The sequence below is a fragment of the Panthera uncia genome, chromosome D1 (assembly GCF_023721935.1).
Source record: "Panthera uncia isolate 11264 chromosome D1, Puncia_PCG_1.0, whole genome shotgun sequence".
NCBI lineage: Eukaryota > Metazoa > Chordata > Mammalia > Carnivora > Felidae > Panthera > Panthera uncia.
In genome coordinates, this window is record NC_064808.1 from 48,083,590 (window position 1) to 48,110,044 (window position 26,455).

The window sequence follows — 26,455 nt, forward strand, 5'->3', positions numbered from 1 at the left end:
TCTTCTTCACAAAGAGGGGTGGGAGGGAAGTGAAAGCAAAGTCCTTATTAGTAATACAAATAAAACCCCTCCATCCTCAAGAATCCCTGAATTAAATACAGTGCAATTACAATGCGGTAGAACTCCTACTTTCACACTTGATCTTAGCCAAAAGGCCGAGAAGCGATTAGAACTCCTACTTTCAGAATGAGTGAACTCTGGGACAGGAAACCAGGTGACTGGGTTTCTTCTTCTAGGTGACTGATTTTGGCTTAGCTGTGAAGAAGCAGGGTAGGAGTGAAGCCATGCTGCAGACCACATGTGGGACTCCTATCTATATGGGTAAGTTCATAGATTTAAAATGATCTTTCTATATAAAGGAGTAGAACAACTAATGTAGATTACTTGAGCAATTTGAAGAACTCCTAAAACTCAACACTAAAAACAATCCAATTAAAAAGTGGGCAGAAGAGTGGAATAGACACTTCTCCAAAGAAGACATCTGTATGGCCAACAGACACATGAAAACATGCTCAACATCATTCATCATCAGGGAAAAAGGCACATCGAAACCACGATGAGATACCACCTCACACCTGTCAGAATGGCTACTGTCAAAAAGACAAGTAAGTGTTGGCGAGGATGTGGAGAAAAGGGAACCCTCGTATGCTGTTGGTGGGAATGTAGATTGATGCAGCCACTGTGGAAAACAGTGTGGAGGTTATTAAAAATAGAAATGCCATGTGATACAACAATTGCACTTCTGAGTATTTACCTGGAGAAAACGAAGACACGGACTTGGGAAGATACGTGCACCTCCATGTTCATTGCAGCATTATTTATAGTAGCGAAGCTATGTAAGTAGCCTAAGTGTCATCGATAGAGGAATGGATAAAGATGTGGTATGTTTGAGTATGTGTAATTACTCAGCCATGAAAAAGAATGAAATCTTGCCGTTTGCAACAACACAGATGGACCCAGAGGGCATTATGCTAAGTTAAAGAAGTCAGACAGAAAGAGGAAAATACCATATGATTTCACTTAAATGTGGAATCTAAAAAAATAAAACAAATGAACAAACAAAACAAAACGGAGACAGACTCGTAGATACAGAGAACACACTGGTAGTTTTGGGGCTGATGGGCAAAATAAGTGAAGGGGATTAAGAGGTACAGTCTTCCAGTTATAAAATAAATTAAATCACGGGTATGTAAAGTACAGCATAGGGAATAGAGTCAATAACATTGTAATAACTTTGTGTGGCGATAGATGGTGACTAGACTTATTGTGGTGATCATTTAGTAACATATATAAATATTAAATCACTATGTTCTACACCTGAAACTAATAGAATGTTGTATGTCAACTATACTTCAATTTTAAAAAAGCAGAAAAAAAAAACCTGAGCAGTCTGATTTTGCCATAATTTGACTTGATGGCCCTGTAATCAAGCTACTTTTTCTTTTTCCTAGGTCAAATAATTTCGTTGTTTTAGCATTTTTTTCGCAGTTCTTATCTTTAAAGATTATAGTTTTTATTGGTTTTCTGGACTCTTCTTAGAGTGTTTATATCTCTTAGGTAATCATACCCCAAACTTAAATATTGGTTTTGTGAATTCGTGCTGAAATCATGTGTGTGTTTTGCTTCTTTCCATTTCTTGTCCATTTTTATTGCCATCAAGTGGTACATCATAAAGAGTACCGATTAAATATATTTTGTAAAGCAACAGTTTACCATTTTTCCAAGTGTGATTTTTAACAGCTTTACTGAAGTACAATTTAAATGCCATAAAAAGTGTACCATTCAGTGATTTTTCCTGCATTCGCAGACTCGTGCAACCATCACCACAGTCCAGTTTCAGAGTAATTCTATCCCAGAAAATTGCCTCCTGCCCATTTGTACTCAATCTCATTCCCATCCCAGCCCCAGGTAACCACTAATCTTTTTGCCTCTCTGTATCTGCCTTTCCTGGACATTTCGTCTGACCGGAGTCATACCATATGTTGTCTTTTATGTCTGGCTTCTTTCACTGAAGCGTAATGTCTTTGCAGTACCTTCCTGTTGTAGCCGTAGTCTGTCCCTTTATGTTTCTGAACAGTTGTCTGTTGCACGGACATGCCATCTTTTGTTCATCTGTTAGCTGATGGCCATGCAGTGTGTCCAGTTCGGGACTATTATGAATAATGCTGCTATGAACTTTTGGGTCCACATTTTCATGTGGACACATTTTCTTTGGGCGCTACCTAGGAGTGAAGTTGCTGGGTCATGGATTATTTATGTTTAACTTTTCAAGAAACTGCCAAGTGGTTTTTCAGAGTGGCTATAGCATTTTACCTTTCCACTAGCATGTGGGTATGAGGGTTCCAGTTTCTTTTTGTCCTTGCTCACTCTTGATAATTACCTTTCCTTGTAATTATAGTCATTGTAGTGAGTGTGAAGTAGTATCTCATTGTGGTTTTTTAATTTGCTAATTTAATTTTCCTAGTGGCCAATGAGGGTGAGCATCTTTTCACGTAGCTGTGAGTCACTCATAATCTTTGATGAAATGTCTATTCAAATCTGTACCTAGGAGATGATTATGTATTTTTTCTCTTTAAATTTATTAGCAGACTAATTGCATTAATTGGTTTTTAAAATGCTGAACTATCCTTGCACCTTTGGATTAAACTCCACTTGGTTTAATATACTGCTCTATTCAACTCGTCACCACTTTATTTAGGAGCTTTGAATGTAGCTTGCTTTCTTTTGTGCTGCCCTTTTCTTTTTTGATGTTAGGGTTATGCTAGCCTCATTTAAAAAATAAAATGATCTGCTCATTAACCACAAAGTAACAGAAATTATCTATTCATTAATAGTTTGATGAAATTTCCCCTTAAAGTTTTTTTGGCCCTGATTCCGTTTGGTAGGTTAAGTTTCTATTATATTTTCAATTTATCCTGGGTTATTCATGTTTTCCACACCTTCTTGAATTGTTTTGATAGAAAATTGTTCATCATGTTGAGATTTTAAGATTTATTGGCATAAATGTGCATATTATATTCACTTATAATTTTGTTTTTAATTAAAAATCTTTTTAATTATTTATTTTGGAGAGAGACAGAGTACTAGTGGGTCAGGGGCAGAGAGAGAGGGAGACATAGAATCTGAAGCAGGCTCCAGGCTCTGAGCTGTCAGCACGGAGCCTGGTGCCGGGCTCGAACCTGCGAACCGTGAGATCATGACCTGAGCCAAAGTTGGATGCTTAGACGACTGAGCTACCCAGGCACCTCACACTTACAATTTTGTAATTCTCCAGTGTATCTGTGGTTCTGTACCCCTAATAATTCCTAATATTTTTTAAGAAGGTCATATGATGGCAGATTAGCAATATGTCCTGCATCACTGGGCTAACTTGGGATTCCAGCTCTGTCACTTACACCTGGGCAAAACAACCTGACTGCTTTTGTTGCAGTCTACATCTGTATAATGGGGAGTATGTCATCCATTTATCAAACAATTTTTGAGGGTCTACTTTGTGTCAGAACTGGTCTGGGTATTGGGACTACAGCAGTGAACAAAATAGAAAAAAATGTCATGTTGGTGCAAACATTAAACAAAATAAAAAAGTAAAATGTCTGGTATTATCTGGGATGTTAGAGAGAAGTGCTAAGAAAGAAAAATAAACCAGGGAAGGGGAGAGGATGTATTTAGGATGGTAATAATAATGTCTTTCTTATCAGGTTGACATGAGAATTGAAAGAGAAAATATATGTAAAGTGCTTAGCACATTACCTGACACTTAGTGCTCAATTTAAGCTCTTGTAATAATACTAATCATTTTTTTTCTTGATCAGATTTGTTAGTGGTTAGGACAATTTATTGGGCTTTCAAAGAACCAGCTCAAGTCTAATGTTATTTGATTGGCTTTTTCATTAATTTCTGTTTTTATCTTTCTGAATTCCTTCTTTATATTTTATTTTGGTTTATTTAACTTCCTAAGCTAAATGCTTATTTATGTTCAGCGTTCTTATTTTCTACATATTTTCCTCTGAGTATTTCTTTGACCATTTCTTTTCCTATCCAGTTTTCTTTCTAACTATTATTTATTTTTTAATAGTGTATAATTTTAGTTTTTGTCTTTAATCCAGGAATCATTGAGAAATGCTTTTAGAGTTTCCCAGGTGGTTGGGATACGTTTGATGTTCATGTGAATATGTGTTAGTTTTCCTAGCCGTTTGGTTTTTCTGCCTGGTTTTCTTCATTGTCCTGAGCAATTGTGACTTAAAGGTTTTTGGCTTCTAGGAATTGTTCTTTGTGATTGAACACATAGTTGGTTTTTGCAAATGTTGCATTGGGTATTTAGAAAGTATATATATTCCTGGTTTGTTGACCACAAAAATTTCTCTGTGTGTGTATTTATAAAGTCAAATGTGATACCTTTGTGATTCAGACTTTGCATATTATTAATTTAATTTTGTTTGCTTCTGTTGACTTCTAAGAGAGAGTTATTAAAGTCATCCACCAAGATAGGGCTTTGACAAATCTTTTTGTACCTTTTATAGATTTCTTTAAAAACATCTTTGTTGAAATAAAATTTATGTACAATAAAATGCACAGATTTTAAGTGTAAAGTTCAATGCATTTTGACAAATGCATGTGCTTATGTAATCACCGCCCCAGTGAAAGTATAGAACATCGCTTTTGCCCTGGAAAATTCCTTTGTCTTGCTCTCTGTCAGTCTCCCATCCAGACCCCAGCAACCACTGATGACTTTTATCACTAAATCTTAGGTTTTCTTGCCTAGAACTTTATTTAAATTGAATCAGTGTACATTCTTGTGTCTGTCTTCTGTTCCGTGTCATGATTTTGAGACTTACCCATGTTGTGTCAGTGGATTATTCATTTCTATTGCTGAGGAGTATACTTAGTTCTGTTTTTTTTTTTTTTTTTTCCTACTTGATATATAAAGTTTCGAAACTGTTCTCTCTTATTTGGGAAAAGGCTACTTTAGATTCTGTTCATATCCTCCTGTTGGCAAAAGACATCTGGTCTGTAGTTACATGGGGAAAATATATCCAAGCACCCTGAGTTTTATGCCTGCTTATTAGCTGTCTACACTGATAACAAGTGAGAGAACAAGAGAGAAGACAGATGGTTTGTAGAGCTTTGCTGACTTCCTAAATGGCTCCCTGGCACCGTCATTCTGGCCTCTGCCTCCCTGTGAGGGCTGTGATGGCAGTGCATGTGGAAACGCCCCCGGTAATTAAGATGGCTCTGAAAGATGAAGGCCCAGAATCCCGGCCCTTGCCTTGTGGGGCACACAGTGTGGAGGGCCTTCATGGAATCAAATCACAGACTTGCCCTTGTCATTGACTCAAAGCCACAGAACAACTTGAACTCTAATGATTCAGTATTTAAAGAGTTTAAGTAGAGTTGAGGAATATAAGTAGCTACTTAAAGGAAAATACTAATTAATTTTCAATGATTTGGAAATGAATTACTCAGTTTTGTTAATTATCTATAGTTGAACCTTTATTCATTCTTTCTTCTCTTTACTTTTTGGTTCCTTTTTGTTGCTTTTTAGTTCCTTTGACAACAGGCAGAAGAAGTGAAATTCCATTTGCTTTTAGTAGTTATAAAAGAAGGGTCTGGGGCAGGGCGGAGGAATGAAACTTTTCTAAAATAACACCTTTTATGTGGGAGGTACTCTGTAGCTGTGTAACCTTAGGCAAGTCACTTCATGTATCTGAACCTTAGTTTCCCCACTGGCAGAGTGAGCCAGATGCCCATCTCCCAAGATTCATAGTATGATTTAGACAAATAACATAATTTATATGAAAGTATTTTGTAAATATTAAAGTTCTATTGAAATATATACAGCTATATTTTATTTTTCTGTTTATAACAGTTTCATTCTTTCTTTTTCCTTAAGGAAAGATATTTGATTCCTAACCATAGAGGCACAATAGACTATTCCTGAAATATCATATGGGACATTTTTAAAGCCATTTTAAAAGCCAGCCATTATAAAGTAATCTAACGATTAAATTGTGCTCCCTTCAAGTAAAAAAAAGAAAAAAAAGAAAAAGAAAAAAGAAAAGAAAACAAAAAATAAAAGAAAGAAAAACAACTATTTTGAGAAGCTTGTTTAAAGGAGCCCTATTGTGAACACATTGTAAAGTACGGAGCACAGAACTGGGGACTCAGAGTACCTGGATCCTTTTCCTAGTTGGCGTTTTGATCCAGTTAGGTTGTAGGAGCTCTTTCTTTGCCACCTTAGTTTTCTCATTTAGAAGGTGTGGAAAATAATTTGTGTCCTGTCATAGGAGTGCTGGGTTGTTGTTGTTATTATTATTATTATTATTATTATTATTATTATTTTACTAAAGTGATTTATAACCATTTATCTTAGTTTCTCTGTGAATCCAGATTTCCACATATTGGGCTTGCTTTAAATTATATCCACTTCAGGCACGTATTCAATTCTATTTTTGGAAAGGAACTGAGATATTGTTGTCTTCTATAACTTACACAGTCTTTGCAAAATCATTTCTTAACAATTTCAAAGGAACGAAGAGTAGTACATTTAGTTACACAGTTTATGCCATCGTTCCATTAGAAGCTAAATGACAGGAGTGAGGGTACAGTGACATCAATTGTTAAGGCCTGTACATTATTCATTTAACATCTGCTGTTGGTTCTCTTTTTCCCTGTGGGGGAATAAATTACAACACATCAGCACATTTTTCATGCTTTGTGTCTAAGCATTTAAACTTCATTTATTGTATTATTAATATTATTTCATTTCTGCTTATTTGGCAGCCCCTGAAGTTATCAATGCCCACGACTATAGCCAGCAGTGTGACATTTGGAGCATAGGTGTCATAATGTACATTCTGTAAGTAGCCTGCTAAAGGTACAGTTTAAAATGAATGGATAGTCCCTAACAGTAGAATTATATAGATTTTAAATGAAGATTCAACAATATAGGTTTTAAAAAATGACTGAAAAAACAATTGGGAAGTACTTCTGAAAGCTCTCTTATTAGTTGTTAGCTACATCCATTAGATATTTTTTTAATACTATAAATTTATAACATACAGGTTTGCTTTTCGTTGACCCATAAATGCTAGAATACGTGACATGATCTGAGTGAACTCTTGCTTAACACCTCCCTGATCCTTTGCTACAAACCAGAAAGCTTCTTTGTATTTTCTGAAGAGATTCATCAGGTAGAGACAGGTACTGGTACCTGGCACTTAGCTGTCCTATGAACAGGGCATATGTGAGGAGTGGACACTAACTAGACAGAGGTTCATCCCGGGATCCAGAGAGTATTCCATAGTTCCTGATCTTCTTACTGCTACCGAAAACATCACTGTTTCTTTCTCACTCTCAGGAGTCAATCAAACCCCATGTCCTGTTCATTTTTCCTTTGAAAAGGAAATTCTTTGGTTTCTCTTCACTTGTATCACTTCTCCTTATGATCCGTCTTCTAGAATATTACATTGTCTTGCTGACTGTTCTTCCTGCCCCCGGTCTCCCTCCCTAGTTCATCCTTCACATTGCTGTCAGGACTTTCTAATTTTCAAATCTGATGGTACTACTTTTCTGATTCACAACCTCTGATAATTCTCCCTTGTTATAGAAAAACGTCAGAGCATCCCAGCACGGCATAAAGGCAAGTTTTTCATGATCTGGCTCCAGAATGTCTTTCCAGTCTTGAGCTAGATGTGCATTCCCATGCACCTACCCTATGCTATAGCCACTCAGGCCACTCTTTCTGATTCACATACCGTGTATCACATGTCTCTGGGTCTTTGCTCATGCAGTTTCTTCTACTTAGAATGTTCTTTTACTTCTCTACTAACCTTTCTCCTGGGTCCTCCAGCTCAAACATGAACACCTTCTGTTTCCCTAACTCCTACCATCTACCCCAGCAGAGCTACTGCATTCATTATGTATATACATTCCTACACTCCAAAGAGGGGTTAAGGCAACATACAAAAATGCACGCAAAACAACAACACTGAAAGAAAAACGATAACATTTCATCAGGAAAGTTTGCACATGTGTACATTTGATGGAAGTGTTCACTTTCCTGTGTTCTCATAGCACTTTTTAAAACTATTGGAATATAATTGTTAGAGTATGTTTTTGTTTTCTGTTTTTGTTTTCTTTACTCTAAATTCCATGAAGGAAGAGATCTTATATTATTCATCTTTGCATCCCTAGTATCTGGTACAATGGTAGGTATGTAGTCAGTGCTCAATATCTGTTTGTTAAATTGAATTAAAGCGAATTATGTAAGAGGTGTTCTGAAAAGTTAGTGGCCATTGTTCTGCCTCTTGGTGAGTATGAACATTTTTATGCTGATGCAACATTAGTTTTATGGTCATATTGAAGATTTCACTGTGTACTACCTCTTCCAGATCATTTCTAAATATTGACATCACAGTAGTTACATTTTCACAGTTCTGTGAAATGGAATACACAGGCAGCAGAAATTGGAAGATGTGATTGTAGCTGTAACTCAGATGGTCAACACACATCACTGCTCAGATTGCATGAAGTATAAACATATTCACAAAGTTTTTGATCATTGTTTTGTGCTGATTACAATCATACCATAAAAATTCTGAGCCATAATTTTTAATTAAAAATATAACTATTTTAAATTAGTGTTTTATACTTGTAAGAATTTCTAGACAAGTCAAACATAATATATGTAATCTATTATTACACAATTCATGTGGTATTTGCTGCCTTCTTAGTTTGAATTTGTTGTTAAAGAAAGTGATAGTGTATTACATATCTTAAATTTTTTCTCCTTCTTAAAGATATAATTTGAATTTTTCTGCTTCAGAGCGTGACTGCATATCATCATAATGACACATTTTTTTCTTTACACTAGACTCTTATTTAGCTAATCAGTGCCTATTCATTAATTTGCCTGAGCCAGTGTTCTTATAGATAATTTCTTTCACCAAGGGCACAAACATATTACCTTCTCCAGGGGGGTTATTTTCTTGTTTATCAGTTACCCCTGATTCATTTCTGCTTAATTGGACAATGATAACATACTTCCTCAAGGTGAAATTAACATAAACACTCTTCATGGGTACTATCCTCTGCTGTTGTGATTCCTATGAAGGCAACAGAAAATAATAGAAAGGCTTCAAGAGGCATTTTTCATGTCTTGGATTCCCTTTTCTGGATGTGCAGAAAATTGCTGTCATAAAATTTCATATGCTGCTGATTGACCAACCATTAGATACATTTTGTGTAAGTAAAATTGCAAAGGACAGAAAAAAAGTGGAATTTTTTAAAAAGTAGCCCTTAAGCTATAGTGGCATGCGAGTCGGGCAATGCAGGGGCAGCTAAGAAATTGGTGAATGTGCATATCACTGGTGTTAACAGACTCAATGAGCTGGACTCTTGCTGGCCTGTACTTGTTATAATAGATAGTAATTGTCCGTAAGACCATTTATCTAGCTTTTTTTTTTATTGCATTTTGAAACTAAACAATAGGCAAATAAGATCAGAGAGAGGAGGGTCAGAATGAGCTGGAGAAATAAAAAGTATTAAAATAAGAGACTGTAGAACAACTTGATAAGTACTGGTCTTTTAACAAGAAGCTATATAAATGAAGAGTTCTCTTTTCCAGCCTAGGTTGATCAACTTCAAGGATGAAAGCAACTTTTTTCCCTACAAAATCATCATCACCATCCTCATTATCATGTGAATTATTTATCAAATTTAGATTTATTCAAAAATGATCATAGTGAAGATTTTAAAAGAACTCCACAGTATAACTTTAAAAGTCAAAGTAAAAATCTAATTGCTGGGAAACTTAGAGATCATTATACTTATGGACATAATAGACTGGCATTTGCGGAGTGTAATATAATTATGCCATTTTATTCTTTCAGTAACAAAGTGGAAAAATATAATCCTGAGAGTTGAAGAACAGGCATATGGTATTGCCTCTGTGATGAGCCCAGGTTCAGCTCCTGTCTGGTTGTCATTGGCAAAATCTGGTTGTTGTCTATAGGGTTGTACTCAGAGGTTGGGACTGACAGTGAAGATGATGGGTAACATTTGTTGAGAATATATTATGAAGAATTGGAACTCAGCTTTTACACGAGTTCTTATAGTTTTGGTCTGGATTACTTACTGAAGCATAGGCTTGCCGTGCTCTTTGTAAAATATAGTACAGTACTTCCTTTGAAAAGAGTCTGAAGACACATAGTCCCTGTATTACAGAATGTGCAACAAGCCATGCTGACTTTATATATATTGCCAATGGTTTTTACTGATGTTGATCATTATGTAACTCAGCTTTCATTCTAGACTGAAAGGTCAAATCATCGTCATCTGACTTTCCTCATCCAGGTTGTCTTCCTTTTGTATACCAGTTTTGAAGAGTTGTGGTGATTTTAATGTATTTTTGGCTTTGACTCAGAGCCTGTACAGCCCAGGGTTTTTCTTGGTTTATTCTTACTAACATTTGTGTAGTATTTTACCATGGATACAACTCTCATTGGACTCTGAAAACTCAGTATATTTTCCTCAAATTTCAGTTTGAATTATGTCCTTTAAAGCATTACATTATCCTCTCTCACGTTGAAGTTCACCTCCACTATTATTTGCGTACTTAAAATCTCACACCTTCCTGTATTTTGGCCCTATTTAAGCTTAGTTCTCCCCCATCTGTAACACCTTTGGGCCATTTGCTAATCTGGAGATTTCAAGGTCTATAAAGAGGGCCTAGCACTGATCTTGCAAAAACCCTTTTCTCCTGTTTGTACATCTAGAGAGATACCCACCTCTAGCTATCCTTTATTTAAATTTGAAGCACCACTATTTCCAACTCCTATGGAAAGTTAATTTTTAATAGCATCATTTTGATTATTTTTTAAAAATCTAAACAAAATCATTGCCTTTGTTGTAGATTATGTGGAGAACCACCCTTTTTGGCAAGCTCAGAAGAGAAGCTATTTGAGCTAATAAGAAAGGGAGAACTACATTTTGAAGATCCAATCTGGGATTCCATAAGTGATTGCGGTAAGTATAGATTTGTTATTATTTACTGAAGGAAATATATGTAATATAAGAAACTTGGCCAGTAATTCAAATACTCGAGATCTGTTTAATCATTGTATTTACTCGTAGAAATAAACACTATTTACTTGTAGAAATAGTGATCTCTTCACTGTGATTGTTGTTGTCAAAACTTCCAACAAAAACAGAAAATACATAGTAAAAATTGAAGAGGAAATTGCCAATCATCTAGCTCATTTTTACTATAGACCATAAACCAGCTAATCCAGGCCATAAAACCTCACTGTAGGCCTGTGAAACATTATTTATTAACCATTTATACTGATGATATTTATTTTATAATTGCAGTCATTCCCTCAGGTCACATAGACCTTATTCTAAATAAACTGGAAAATGTATTAATTGTAGCTAAAATAAGATTTTCAGGATTTTCCCTTATTTGCAGCTAAAAGTGTGTTGAAACAACTTATGAAAGTAGACCCTGCTCACAGAATCACAGCTAAGGAACTTCTAGATAACCAGTGGATAACAGTAAGTGATAGTATTACTTCTTTTTTTTTTCTTTTTGACATGCTATCATTGCTTTTTTTTTTTAATTTGGCCTTGTCATTTATGTATAGTCTTAAAATAGTCAATTAGTTTCATCTTATGACAAGTTAAAAGAAATTATTGAACCTTAACACATTTCTCAAATGGATATTTTCAAATTATTAAAACTATTACCACAGTAGTTTCTATATGTTTACAGAGGTTTAAATGAACTCTGCTTTGCTCCATGCCATATCAAGTCCTGTAGAAGAGAGCTGAGAAATGCCCGTTATGAAAACTGGAATATTGAGGCAGTCTGTACAGTTCAGTGACGTAAAGCACTGGAACTGTCCACTTCTCTTTCAGCTCTTTGGATAGAAGGAATCTTTGGGGACTTAGAAAAACCAAGATCTCCTAACAGTGGCTGTTACTTGGCCTGAAATTTTGAGTAATTATTCATTTGCATATTGCTTTCCCCCATTAGACTAACTGCCTTCAGCATAGACCCTATATCTTACCATGCTTTGTATTTCTGTACTGAGAACATTACCTGGTCACAATAGGAACCTTGGAAGAAACAGCTACTTACCTCTTAATATTTATTCTCTTTTTATTCTCTGGTATGAGGATCCTCACTTGCAGCTGGAAACGTTGCTATCTGGTCTTCTTTGCTAGTTATCCCCAGTTTTTGTTAGTTATCATGTTGGGGGAAGTAGGAGCAATTGTTGGGAAATGTCCTTAAATGGAAAGAGTATGGCATTCCTCATACCCATCTTCTTTGTTTGACTAGCCACATTAGACCATAAAGTGGAATCCATAAACTGAGGATGGCAAAGCAATAAGATGCAAGGAATCAGGGCTCTTAGTTCACAGAGCTGCCATGCCAGCCTTTGACTGCCCATCTCCAGAGATTTTCATAAAAACTGGAAACAAACTTCTGCCATCTTGAAGACACTGCAAAATATGTTGTTGAGCCTAAGACCAACTAATAATTGCTGAATGAGTGAATGATTCAATAAATGAGTAAGCCTGTGGGTATTTCAGAAAATGTTTTAAGAACTGAGATTGGAGATTTCTAAATACACATAGGAAATATTGCTAAGCAGTATTCATCTATGAAGAAATTATTGTACATCTATTATTTGCTAGACACTGTGCTAGGTACTGGAGATACATGATATGTGTACCTTGCAGTGGTATTGTCGCAAGGTGATGGTGGCTTGGACAGGGTGGTAGCAATAGAGTTGGAGAGAAATACATGTGACATGTTTTTTAGGTATAATTGACAGGACTTGGTGGTGGATTAGATGAGGAAAGAGGTTAAGGGAGGAGTCAAGGATGACTTCCAGATTTTTTTTTCCTGCGGGGAGGATGGTGACTCAAGAGTTCCATATTAGATGTGCAAAGCTTGAGACACCTAGCATCCAGGTGGAAATATTAAATAGATCATTGGATATGTGAGTGTGGAGCTGGGGAAGTCCAAGCTGGAGATAGAAGTTTGGGAATCATGAGTATATAGATGCCATGTAAAGTCATCGGGCTGAAGAGATAAATTAGTAAGAAGATACAGATAGAAAAGAGAAGAGGCCCCAGCACCCTGCCATGAGACACTACAGCATTCAGAAGAGGATCAGCTAGCAGTGGGGGCTATGGAGGGATAGCAGGTAAGAAGAGGAGAAAATCGTGAGAGTGGTGCCAGAGAAGTTAAGTGAGAGGATTGACAAAGTGAGAGCTTAGCTCCCAGGTAAATGCTGCTGAGAGGTCAAGGCGAGATGAGTTTCCATTAGACTGGCCAACAGAGGGGTTGGTGGTGACCCAGGTCAGTTTAGATATGTATCAGAAATTTATAGTGATATCACTGTTCCTTTCAATTCTCTCATTTTCCTTTGGCAATTTGTAATCATTTTTTTGAATAATATTTTTTTTTCCTTCAAGGGCTCAGAAACTAGTCTTCACTGAAAGCTGATTTCTGTCTGCCCTCTTCTATGAATGTGTTGATCTCTGAAATGCTTCTGTGCAATAAGTTTTTCTGGCCTGAAGTAATTGTGCAAATGAGCTAGCAGCTAGATCATGGCAAAACTGTTCTGAGTAGATTTGTAGTACAGCAAAATCAAAAACTGTAAAACAGATGGTGTGCCTTAGAAATCTATCTCTTTTCAGCATCACACAACATTCGGGTTTGGCCATTTAATTATTTGTTTTCTAATTAGTACAACTTTATTTCTGGCTTTGGTCATTTTTCCAGAAGTCTCCATTTTTGAGCCTCTGTAACATTTGTCTCTATGTAGTCTTTGCCAAATGGGTAGAGAAGTGACAGATAGCGTGTACTATATCAGACTACCCTAAGGAGTTCAGTGTATGAAGTTTGGAATATGGGCATTTCATAAACTTCTGAAAGGCAAAAAGACTCTTTTCTTCTTAGCTACTTGAAGTCTTCCTATAATTCATATCCTCTGTTTGAAATAATCTAAAAAGAACACGTTACTTCTCTCAGTACCTGGCTGCTTTATAAGCAGAGCTTATCTTTTGCAATATCTAACATGTAGAGACATTTTTTCAAAGGGCTTTATTGGATAAAAAGTTTTTATGGTTCAGCCTATGTATTGTGCATTTTGAAATATGGTATATATCTGAAAAGTATTCTGAGAAAAATAGTCATGGTTTCTCTATGTACATTTAAGTGAATGGAACTTAAAATAAATACATTTGTCATCCTGATTTCAAAAATCAAAGATTAGATGTAAGGAAAACCAGCCCAGAAATGCTTTTCCAACAAAGGAAGAGTTTGATGATGTCTCCTACTGCCAGGAGTGTGCCTGGGATCCTCTCGTGTCTGTTTCTTCCTTTCTGTCCTCTTTACTCTCAACAGTGGTTCAGAAGTTTACTCCTTATTGGGTAATTACAGTTGCCACTTGGTATTCCTTCAAGCCCCCTTCTGATAACTAACACCAAGTATTTGCATGTTTAACACGTTTCCAAGGTATTTTTAATGCCTACTTATATTTAAGAACCCAGCTATAATTTAAGGAAACATTTTATTCTATGGCTTGTCATAAAGTAGTTTCCAGATCTGAGCCCTGTTGGTATTCTTCATACATTCAGTAATTCCTTTGACCGAGTGTGTGTGTGTGTGTGTGTGTGTGTGTGTGTGTGCGCCTACCATGTTAGGCTAGGTAATAAAATATAATTGAAGATATATAAAGATATATAAAAATATAATTAAGGATAGATAATCTGATATAAGGAACTTAGAATCTGGTAAGGGAGACAAGCTATGTGTAAGATACAATACAGGGAAGAAAATGATAAATGACATAAGAAATTGCCAAATGACCAGAGGTATAGAGGCAAGCAAGTGTAAAATCAGGAAGTTCAATTTGACTGGCAGATAAAATGCTTGAAGGAAAGAAGTGGGAAATGAACTTTTAAAAAAAGAAAGAAAATTGTGACAGGACGTGAATCCCAGTCTAAAAAAGTTTTAACTTGCTGTCATAGATAGTTGAGAACAACGTATACTCTTTGAAATGAAGGAAATTATTGTTGTAGTGCATCAGTCTTGCAAGGTGGCTTTTTAAAAATGGCACAGCAGTCATTTAAATGTCTTTATTGATTTTAACAAGTATCTTTGGATTTTAATCCGTCAGCCATTATAGGGGTACAAAGATAAATAGAATGCAGCCTCTCGCCTTGAGTAATTTACCACAACGTACAATGTACTTTTGCTTTATGGTCAAACTTTGTGAAGGCACTTGTCATCAAAGTGTGAGGGCTAATTTTAAAATGTTTTTTCTAGTGTGTGAACAAGACCCTTGTTCATTAATTTACAAGCTGTTATCCAGGTTTTGATCATCAGCTTTTGACCTTTAGCCTTAACATACACACTCTAAGTAAGAGAGTGAAACTTTTCTGATGCCTAATTGTTGGGCATTTTTTCTCTACTGTATATTTTCATCCCAATATGTTAAGACTCTTACCTTTATTTTACTATATTTAGTTATTCTTAAATTGTGAATTACCTTATGTGTATGAATATGTTGAGGCCCTATTTAATGAAGGTTTTTATGAAAATTATGTTACAAAGGAACCCATTAAGCAGGAGCCTTGGGGATTTATTCAATATGCAATGATTGATATACACTTAATAATTCAATAAATGTTTATTGAATACTACTATGTGCTGTGGAGGACACAGGGACGAGTCTGGCACAGTCCCTGCCCACAGGTTGCCCACAACCTAGTAAAGGGTTTAAAACAAAAATACAGGCAGTGAATGAATATATAATAATGTGTATGTGTGTGTATATATTACACATAGTATATAATAACATGTATTCTTTATGTACTATATAACAGTGCTATATAATATTATATAATATGGTAAGATAAAACATATGATGTAGTAATGTGGTGCTATATAATGTAGTGGTAGTACTAGATTTTTAAGAAGAGAGCTAATATTCCCTTTAGCGGATTATGGAAACTACTTAAAGTGAAGGTAATATGTGATCTGACTCTGAAAGAATAGGTGAAAGTAGAAATTAATGTTACAGTCATGGTAAGAAGGAAGGGGATTCTAGATAGGAAGAACTTTACAAAGACAGAACTTTACAAAGACAGAAAAAAAATGTGTACTATGTTCAGAGAATACGAAAAATAGTAGTAATTCTGTTTTTCTAGAACCGTAGAAGACATGTAGGGAAGTAGGGGGAAATTAAGCCATGAAGGCAGGTGAGAACTGTTTTGCTCTAGAACTTGACTTACCTGGAGAAGACTTTATTTTCAGCTTATTTGACAATGGGTTGCTAATGGAAGGCAATGAAGTACCCTGATCACAGCTGAACCTATGTGAGTTTCTTCTTTGTCCCTCTGACCCTTGTAGGGTAGTTTGGGTGGACTTGGATGAGGTCTGTGGTCTAGATTCTGAGGGGAGAATGCCTATTCTAATGGAGTGTCCTGCCTGAGATAGTAAGAAGCTGGCAAAGCCCTAGGAATACATTTGAGTTGAAGGTCTTGAGGGAACTTGGCTAAAAGGCAGAAGCAGGATCTTGATGGGGAGATAAAATGAGGATCAGGGTCTGAATGGAAACAGGATGGGCACTGGAGCAGGTCAGGGACAAGTAGCCAAGTGTCTGAGACTCCTCACAGGCCAGCTCCATCAGTTAGTGGGCTGGTAGATGGATTCCTGGCGAGACAGAACTTCAGGAAGAATAATCTGGCAACAGCGCGTGGTATGGTTTGCTTGGGGCAAGCAGCAGTTGGAGCACTGAAATAGGATGTGGGTGAGATGATGAAGATCGGAACTTGGGCAAAAAGAATGGAACAGAGAGGAGGGGAAAAATCAGACATTGGGAAGAAAATCAGCACAATTTTTCAAGTAAGTATGAATGTTAGGTAAAAGAGTACAAGGAATCAAACCTTTTTCGGGTGACTGGGAAAGTGGTGTAAGACAAAAAGAAAGTCTAGGAGAATTGCTGGTTTCGTAGATTGGAAAAAGAATGAGGCATTTTTTGGAATTGTATATTCAAACTTTTATTGTAATTCCAACAATATGTAAAAATTATGAATCTCTGAAGATCTTTGTAGGTCAAGCTTAAAAATTTTTCATCATAAATTTAATTTCAAAGGCTATAATGTTTTACAAATATTGACAATTAAAAATAAAACTAATATTGTTTTTTACATGTATAGGATATTCATCTTATCCATTTGTAAAAACTTATGAACTCTTTTATAACAGAAACTTTAGGTTATTCATTCTTTCGTTTGAATTTGTATTTCTGTTCCACTTCTTTCACAGAATTTTATCCTTATATATATTTTTACTTGAAAGGTTTTTATTAATCATCCTATCATTTGTCTCATTTTCCAAAAAAAAGATTCAAATACATATTTAATACTTTGTTTTTATTCCCTGTGATTTTAAGTTTTAAAAATTTTAAACCTTTAAATGTTTAAAAATTATTTAACAATGATTTATCATTATGTTTATTAATACATAATTGATCAAGAGAACGTAATTATAATTTGTTAAAATTATTAAGCATCACAAGTAAAATTATATTGGACATGCATCTCTTTAGTGGATGGATGAAGCTGCGTTTTTCCCCCAAACTGTTTATTCATCCATGATTGAATATTACTTACTGTTAGAGACAGCATTCAGCACCAATTGTATTGTTGTTTTAGTTTTTAAAGATACAGGCACCAAGGACCTTACATAAATAAGTAGATGGGAATGGAAGGAGTGTGTGTGTGTGTGTGTGTGTGTGTGTGTGTGTGTTTAATTTTTTAAAAATGTTTATTTACTTTTAAGAGAGAGAGACAGAGTACAAGTGGGAGAGGGGTAGGGGGAGAGGGAGACACAGAATCTGAAGCAGATTCCAGGCTCTGAGCTGTCCTCACAGAGCCCAATGCAGGGCTCAAACTCGTGAACCACAAGATCATGACCTGAGCCAAAGTCAGACACTTAACTGACTAAGCCACCCAGGTGCCCCGGAAGGAGTTTTGACATAGCAGTGTCACTCAGTTCTTTAAATCTGTTTGAGCTAATTGTCAAAAACCACCCAGGGAGAGGCCACTTCCAAAAGGCTCTGTTCCTTCCCAAGATGCTGAATTAGCACAGAACACTGCATCTTCTCTGAAGATTAAACCTAGAGTAACTTTAGAGAAAAACCTTATGATACAAGATTACAGAGAATACTGTGAGAAATTCTTGGGAAAATAAAGGGTTCATTTGGAGCTGGTGTGTACGATTGGTGAGGCGGCAGCCAGGAGCCAGGATAGGAAGTTAAAACAGGAAGACAAAAAAAAATCCAAGTTCCCATTTTGCTTCTCTTCCTTTGCCTTGGGACAGTGATACCTGTCCCCTCACAGAGGTCTTAAGCAATAAAATCAAAGCAGCACTAAAGCCCTGTTTTGAGTGAGAAGCTAAAGAAAAGGGGTGGGAAGTGACTAGTGTTCAGCATTGACTCCTTACACATTGAACTCCAAGCTCCAGGACTGGTGGGTTATACTTTTATTTATTTTTTTAAGGCTTTAAGATTTTATTTTTTAACAAGTAGTTGCTAATATTTCAGTGTTTTAGCAGGCTTTCCTTTCTAGCCATTTAATTTTCTTTATGCCTCTCCACCAAGTTGTTTTCCTTCCCTTACATTTTGGTGCACAGAATTGAATATGCCTACCAAGGCTAGAAAACAATGACACTTTAACTTGTTAATCTTTCTCAGTTCTTTGGATACACTTATGCTGCCAGTAGCTTTCTGGAGTCCTCCATTTGGGCACAGTACAACTCACAGACACTATACCATTTTTGTGTGCCTCCATCTTTACCGGACCAGCCTTCATCCTAAGACTTTTCTCCAACAGTAGCAAGATGGCTGCCACAGTCCAAGCATCACCTTCTCACATGACAGTATCTCAAGAAGGAAAAAAGGGGACAAAGACATAGTATACATTTCTCCAGTTTTACCAAGGAAAAAACTTTATCAAGATGGCACCCAGATAAATTCTCATTATTTCTCACTGGCCCAAAGTGAATCACATGGGCCATTCCTAGGTCTAGGAGAGGATGTGGAAATGAGTATCTGGCAAAAATGAATGGGATGGCCAAGACTGAAGAAACCCATAACTTATCCTTTTGATCTAGACATATCCAAACAAACAAACAAACAAACAAACAAAAAAACAAAAAAAGTCAAAGTACTCTTATCAAGAAAAAAGTCAGGAATAACTTTTAAATAGGTAACCAACATTTTCTGACTCATTTCCCCTTGAAGAATGACAGGTAGCATACAGAGGTGAACTATTTTCTTGATTTAGAAATTTGATGGAGATAATAGAGAATATGGGACAGTGAGAAAGTTGAGGTGGGGGAAGAGATGATTTTCACTTTGGAACATACAAACTTTGAAAAGCCTGTGGTGCCTTGAGGTAGATGTGTCCATGCAGGTGGGGTGAGAGGTGGAGCTAGATCTTAGCAGAACGCTGTGTGCTGGAGAGAGACCTGAGAGCCACCTAGAGAAAGTATATAGAGAGGAGACAAGAAGAATGAGTATGGAATGCCAATATCTGAAGGATGAGAAAAGAAATTTAGACCCTGGAAGGCAGTTCACAAACATAAGATACTCAGAGACAAGAGAAAAACCAGGCCAGGGTAATATAAAAATCCAGAAAAGTTTTCAAGAAAGGACTGCTAAAGAGAGTCAAATACTGTGGAAAAGTCAAGTAAAATGAAGGGGGAAAGTGTCAGCGATGCAAGGTTATACTTTTAGGAGTACCTAAGGTCATTTCTCCTGGGAGAAGATTGATAAGGATGAAGTCCTGGACTGAGGACTAGCTTGGAGGGGGCATGTTTTTGGTGCTTAGGGTTCTTACCCCTACTTTTCCTTAAACTCCTGGGCTGAGGACCTGGATTTGGCCTTAGAACCATACACTGTCCTCCCAAGGACAAGTATTCCCTGGGGAAGATGAGATCACAGACCAAGTTTCAGACACCATTAGGAGAGTTTTGAATAGGCAGTCCAAAATTTGAAAATCAACAAAGTGAGCATACTAAAAGAGATAAGGGAAGATGTTAATAATATGAAGCAAGTATATGAAATAATAAAACAGAACCAAGTAGAACCATTTAAGTATAATAGTTGAAATACAGAATGCAATTATATAATTAATAGTGAAATGAGTGCAGCTGAAGAATGAATTTAAAAACTAGATGATCAGATTATAGAACTTTACAGAGGGAAGCAGGAAGATACACAAATTGAACATACAAAAAAAAAAAGAGAGAAAAAAAGTTATGTGGAGTTAAAAGTGCCCAAATTCATATAATAGGAATTTGACAGGAAAAGTGAAAAAGGAGGAGGAGAAAATCTTTAAAGAAATAATAGAGATAAAATAATCGGCATTAAAGAAAAAAGAAAGATTTCAGATTTCAACAAATGGAAGAATCCTAAATAGGAGAGATAAGGAAGAACTGACAAAAGAGGCATAGTGAAATTTAAGAACATCAAAAACAAAGAAAAAACTCTAAAAACTCCCAGAGAGAAATAGCAAATCATATGAAAAAGGGCAAGAATCACATTGACATCTTACTTTTGGGGAGCAACATTGGATATGAGCATAAATCGAGTAATATTCTAAATATATTAATAGACAAAGAACTTTGGGGTACCTGGGTGGCTCAGTCCGTTAAGCATCAGACTTGATTTTGGTTCAGGTCATGATCTCATGATTTGGTGAGTTCGAGCCCCGCGTCAGGCTCTGGGCTGATGGTACAGAGCCTGCTTGGGATTCTCTTGTCTCCCTCTCCCTCTGCCCCTCCCCGACTTGTGCTGTCTCTATATCTCTCAAAATAAATAAATAAACTTAAAAAAAAAAAGACAAAGAACTTTAACTTTGAATTTTGTATCCACCCGAATTATCATTCAAATGAAAGGAATTATACAAATATTTTCAAATATACATGGAACCGGACACCTGGGACTTTTATGACAGTGGTCATATGGCAGATTGGTGGGAAAAAGAGAAACTGTTCAATAAATGGAGCTGGAATAAATGGTTATCCATATGAAAAAAATGGATAACCTATCCATTTTTCCTATCTCACATCCTATCTCCTATCTCACATCATAGACAAAAATCAGCTCCAAATGAATCTAAGACTTAAATATTAAACACTAAAACTTTGAAACTTTTAGCAGAAAATATAGAAGAAAAATTTGGGCGCCTTGGAGGATATAGGAAAGGATATTATTAGCAAGATAACAAAGGCACTAACATAAAAGAAATCATGGATAAACTTGACAAATATTAATCTTCAGAACTTTTCTGTTCATAAAATAATACTGTAGGTAAAGTTAACAGGTTATAAACTAGGAGAAAAACTAGATTTTTGTAACCCAAATAATCAACAAAGGGTTAATATGAAATTTAGATAACTTACAAATCAATACAGAGAGGGCAAACAACCTAGTAGAAAATGGGCAAAAGACAGGGCCAGGCATTTCATGACAGATGACCCACATTTGGCTAATGAACATGTGATAAGATATTCAATTGCATTAGTGATCGGGAAATACAAATTGAGACTTCAGCGAGGTAAACCAAAAATTAAGAAATCTGACAATATTAGGAGTTGGAAAAGATGTAGATAAAGTGTATCCCTTAATCATTGCTGGTGAGAGTATTTATTGGTACAAAGGAAGAAGGGTCTGACACCATCCTATAAAGCTAACCATTCATATACTCTACCACCAAGAAATTTCACTCTTAAGAATATACCCAAGAGGAACTCTTGCACTTATATACCAGGAGTATAGAAGTGTATATAGGAGCAAAATCCCAGAATCAGCCCAAATGCAGTTTGGTGAATGAATACATTGTGGTATGGTCTAACAATGGAATAATATATATTAGTAAAAATGATTAAACTACATGAAGAAATATCCGTGAAGCTATGAAATTGATCTTTAAATTCATCATAGCTTTGTTAAGACATAATCTACTTAACTACAAAATACACTGATTCTAAGTATATAGCCTGATGAATTTTTATATATGTATGTATCTGTGTAACTACCACCCAAAACAAAATATAGAACATTTCTATCCCCAACTAGAAAATTCCATTGTTCCCTTTTCCAGAGTGGGCTTACCACTCACCAGCAATGTGAGTTCTAGTTTTTCTCCTCATCTTCTCCAGTGCTTATTTTGTCAATATTTTTAACTTAGATACTTTGGAAGATACATAATAGCATCTCATTGTGGTTTTTTTTTTTTAAAGTTCATTTAATTATTTTGAGAGAGACAGAGAGAGAGTGTGGTTTTTTTAATTTTATTTTTAATTTTTTTTAAAATTTACATCCAAATTAGTTAGCATATAGTGAAACAATGATTTCACGAGTAGATTCCTTAATTATTCTGCACTTCCTGAAAGACAAATGAAATTAACCACTTTAATTGTGCTTATTGGCCTTTTGGATATCTTCTTCTTTTTTAAATCTTCTTTTGTGAAACACCTGTTCAAGCTTTTTCCCTCCATCTTTCTATTTGGTTTTAGGTCTTTAACTTATTGATTTATAGGAGTTTGTTATATATTTTAGATAAATGAGCATTCTGTGACACACAAATAAATATATATACAATAATGAGAATTGGAAGAAGCTGACTTAAGAAAAAGAACATAGAAAAGATTACTGCCAATCTTTTGAAAAAGAATAGATCATTGGAAATTGGGGGTCTTGAAATAGATTCCCCGCAGACTATCCCTGCCTACACATCCCTTTGAAAGTCTTCATGTACAGCCAGGTGTACACAGTTTGAAGAATGTTGGTTTGGAATATATCGAGTTTGTTTTTATTTTTCCAGATTTACTGAGATATAAATGATGTATAATATTATATAAATTTCAGGTGTACAACATAATGATTTCATATATGTATATATTGCCAATGATTACCGCAATAAGTTTAGTTAAAACATCCATCAGCTCACATAGTTACATTTTTTTTCTCGTGATGGGAACTTTTAAGATCTACTGTCTTAGCAACTTTCAAATATACAATACACTATTGAAGGCTCCACAACACCTCTAGCTAGAAATTCTTGACAGGCAATTGGAAATACACTTCTGGCATAGGATAAATTACTAACTTTCTCAGGCTGCTTTCCCCTGAAGAATAGGAATATCAGCACTAAACCTTGTATATTCGTATAGTTGCTGCACGTGTAAAAGAAGATCACCGAGATGACTTTTAGGAAAAATTGTAAAGTGGCACACAGTTGCTTACTTCAGTGGTCATTATTACCTTGGTATGCTGCTGCCTTGGGCTCATCGAGACCCATGAGGATGAGTTTGGTGATTTTTCTGGGTGCTAGAGTTCATGTTGGTATCTGCAATTTACATTATTTCTTTTCTTGCTGTAATTTACATTAATTACTACTTCTATAAAGGTAATAGTTAGGATTATCCATGGTAAGTGATTTAAATGGTAAACAAAAAAGGAAAAGTAACTTTCTTCCTCCATCCCCCTCATTCCCTCTTACTAAAGATAGCCATTGTTAAGTCTCTATGCATTCTTTTAAAAAAATTCTATATAATTATATATATATATATATAATATCTATATATGTATATATATATAGATATATATATATATACATACGTTACACAAGCAAGTTCATATTATGCATGCTATTCTTTTCTATCTGATATATCTTGGAAAGATTTCCTTATTTTTTAAAAAGCAGCATTATATCCCAAACTATGGACACTCTATTATTTTCTAAATAGTCCACTATGAATATGAATATGGAACATTTAAGTTGTTTCAGACTGTTTCTGTTACAAACAATGGTGCAACAAATGTTCTTATAAGTATATATTTACTGTATTATCATGTACTGTATTATATCTATGCTGTAGATATGCATACTGTATTATCATATCTATAGGATAAATTCTTAACAGTGGAATTACTGGTTAGAGAGAATGTGAATTATCTATTTTGATCAGCTATTACTAATTTACCCTCCCATAAAAAGCTCAAGTAAATGAAGGTAGAGGGTGGGCTAGATGGATGATGGGTACTTAGGAGGGCATTTGTGGGGTTTTTTTGTTTTTTGTTTCATTTTGTCTTTTGTTTTTTAATTTTTTAATGTTTATTTTTTGAGAGAGAGAGAGACAGAGAGAGCATGAGTGGGGGAGGGGCAGAGAGAGAGGGAGACACAGAATCCGAAGAGGCTCCAGGCTCTGAGCTGTCAGCACAGAGCCTGACACAGTGCTGAAACTCACAAACCGTGAGATCATGACCTGAGCCGAAGTCAGATGCTCAGCTGAGTCACCGGTACCCCTACTCAGGAGGGCAGTTGTGATAAGCACTGGTGTTGTAGATAAGTGATGAATCAGTGAATTCTACTCATGAAACCAATATTGCACTGTATGTTAACTAAAATTTAAATTAAACAAATAAATTCCCTTTTGATTTCCTATGTGATCCAATAAAAAAAGCAAGTAGATGAGAAACCCTGTTTTCCCATGCCCCTACCAATACAGAGTATTGTCAAACTTAAACTTATGTCCATCTGTTAAGTGAAAATTGGCATCTCATTGTTTTGATTTGGGTTTTATTAATTTTGGGAAGTTGAACATTCTTCTATGTTTTTTAATAAAGTGACTATTCCACTTTCCTATTGAAAAAATTTATTCCTAGGTATCAACTATACTCAATTAAGAGTACATATATATTGTTAGGAACATCACAAAATGACGAGTGCTGGCTATTTACAAGAAATAGAATGGTGACCAAAAGCTAAAGACCTCGAATGTTTTCTTTTAGCTTTGCCAATTTTATGTTTCGTATCACCTCACCCCGGCTCATGAATATTGTTCATTCATTCAGTTAAAAATACTCGTTGCATACTTATTGTTTACCAAATACTTAGAGTTGCCGTCCTTGAGAAGTATGTTAGATGAGGGCATATGTTTGGGTCTCCATTTGTGGTCTTCATTTAATACTAAGGTTTTAAATCCAAATCTCAGTTTTTGCCAATGCTTCTTCTCCATGGGTGTTCATTTTCCATTTTTCAAAGTAAAATAGCCTCAGCCATCTGTTAGTTAAACAAGTGGAAATTTAGTAACCAAAAGGTTGGTGTTCTACTTTTGAAAGCCTCAGATTATTGGTCTGTTACTGCCGCCTTCTTGCCTCTTACTATTTCATAGTTGATGAGTTCAGTGTCTGACCCTTGATTCCCCAAGCCAGTAAAGGAAATTCAGAGGGTAGTGTCCTGATGGTAAAATCTACACAATCTACAGTGTCTGCCCTAATAATTCCACCCATCTTTGTTTTGGGTGGTTGGTTCATTTGTAGTTTCTATTGACCCTAGAAGGCTCATGACACATAGCCCTGGGTCACTTAATCATCGGTCAGTCCAAGAATGCGATGCAATTCCTCCTCCAACTGCTAGCAAGCAAGAAGAAGGTCATCTAGTAAGTTATTGACTGGACTGTAGACAACAGGGAAAGTCTGGAGTCAGTATCACTATTTGTGCCCTGTTTGGTATCACACATGAATGTCAGAAACAAGGAGTTAGAGATTTCCAAGTAGCATGTTTCCGAGGGAATAATGTCCTATCCTGAATCCTTTCTTTTCTCCACAGCTTCTTTGGAATGAGAAATAGGGTCATTTCTTTGAGTGCAAAAGCGCTCTACTTTAGGCATTTAGGGTGTCAGTCATCAAGCTCTTATGCATATGTATATGTGAACCAAGCATTTGAAAGATTGCTGGAGATACAGATTCAAGATAATCCAGGGAATCCTTGGTTTGTATAGTAGCACAGGACCATAAAAACAACAATGCAGGTTGAAAGAGCAAAGTGATATTAATAATCATTGGGGAAAATTAGGATTGTTCCATGCACTTTAAAATTTTTTGTTAAACATTGAAAACTGTTGGTTATAATACTTAGAAAATGAAATGAAAGATAAACTGATTTTTTAGTGCATTGGAGTTTAAAACACTAGAAATATCAGAATTAAAGTATATATTTTTTTAATAAAAACATATCAAAATTAGCTTAAACAGTGCTTACCTTCTCCTGCTTGAATATAATACAATACAGAGGGAAGCATCTTTTTTACATTTTGGTGAGTTACAATACAATTTTCTAAGTTTGGGTCAACTTCCAACTTTTTATCATTTGTGCTTTCAATGTCACAAATTATCTCTGAAAATTCTTTAAATGTCACCTTCTTTGCACAGTCTCTGGGGCACCTGCATCGTTTCTGCACACCACTTTCCTCCCATTTATGTTTATAAGTTTGCCTTCACCAAGTTCCTTGGGTTGCATGGCTAGGTTCTCTCAAATGGTGGCAGTGTCCATGCTTCCAAGGTCAGCTGCTTCTATTGCT

The 26,455-nt window shown here is 35.7% G+C and overlaps 1 protein-coding gene across 8 annotated transcripts in view; it reads left to right on the forward strand.

Annotated features, from left to right (window-relative positions):
• Positions 1–26,455, forward strand: part of STK33 (serine/threonine kinase 33) — a 177,498-nt gene that overhangs the window by 117,972 nt on the left and 33,071 nt on the right. For all 8 annotated transcript variants that reach the window (XM_049650659.1, XM_049650677.1, XM_049650684.1 and 5 more), the window contains 4 exons: positions 237–321; positions 6,781–6,856; positions 10,913–11,025; positions 11,468–11,553. In XM_049650659.1, the coding sequence (XP_049506616.1) occupies positions 237–321; positions 6,781–6,856; positions 10,913–11,025; positions 11,468–11,553 (360 nt within the window). The remainder of the gene's footprint in view (positions 1–236; positions 322–6,780; positions 6,857–10,912; positions 11,026–11,467; positions 11,554–26,455) is intronic.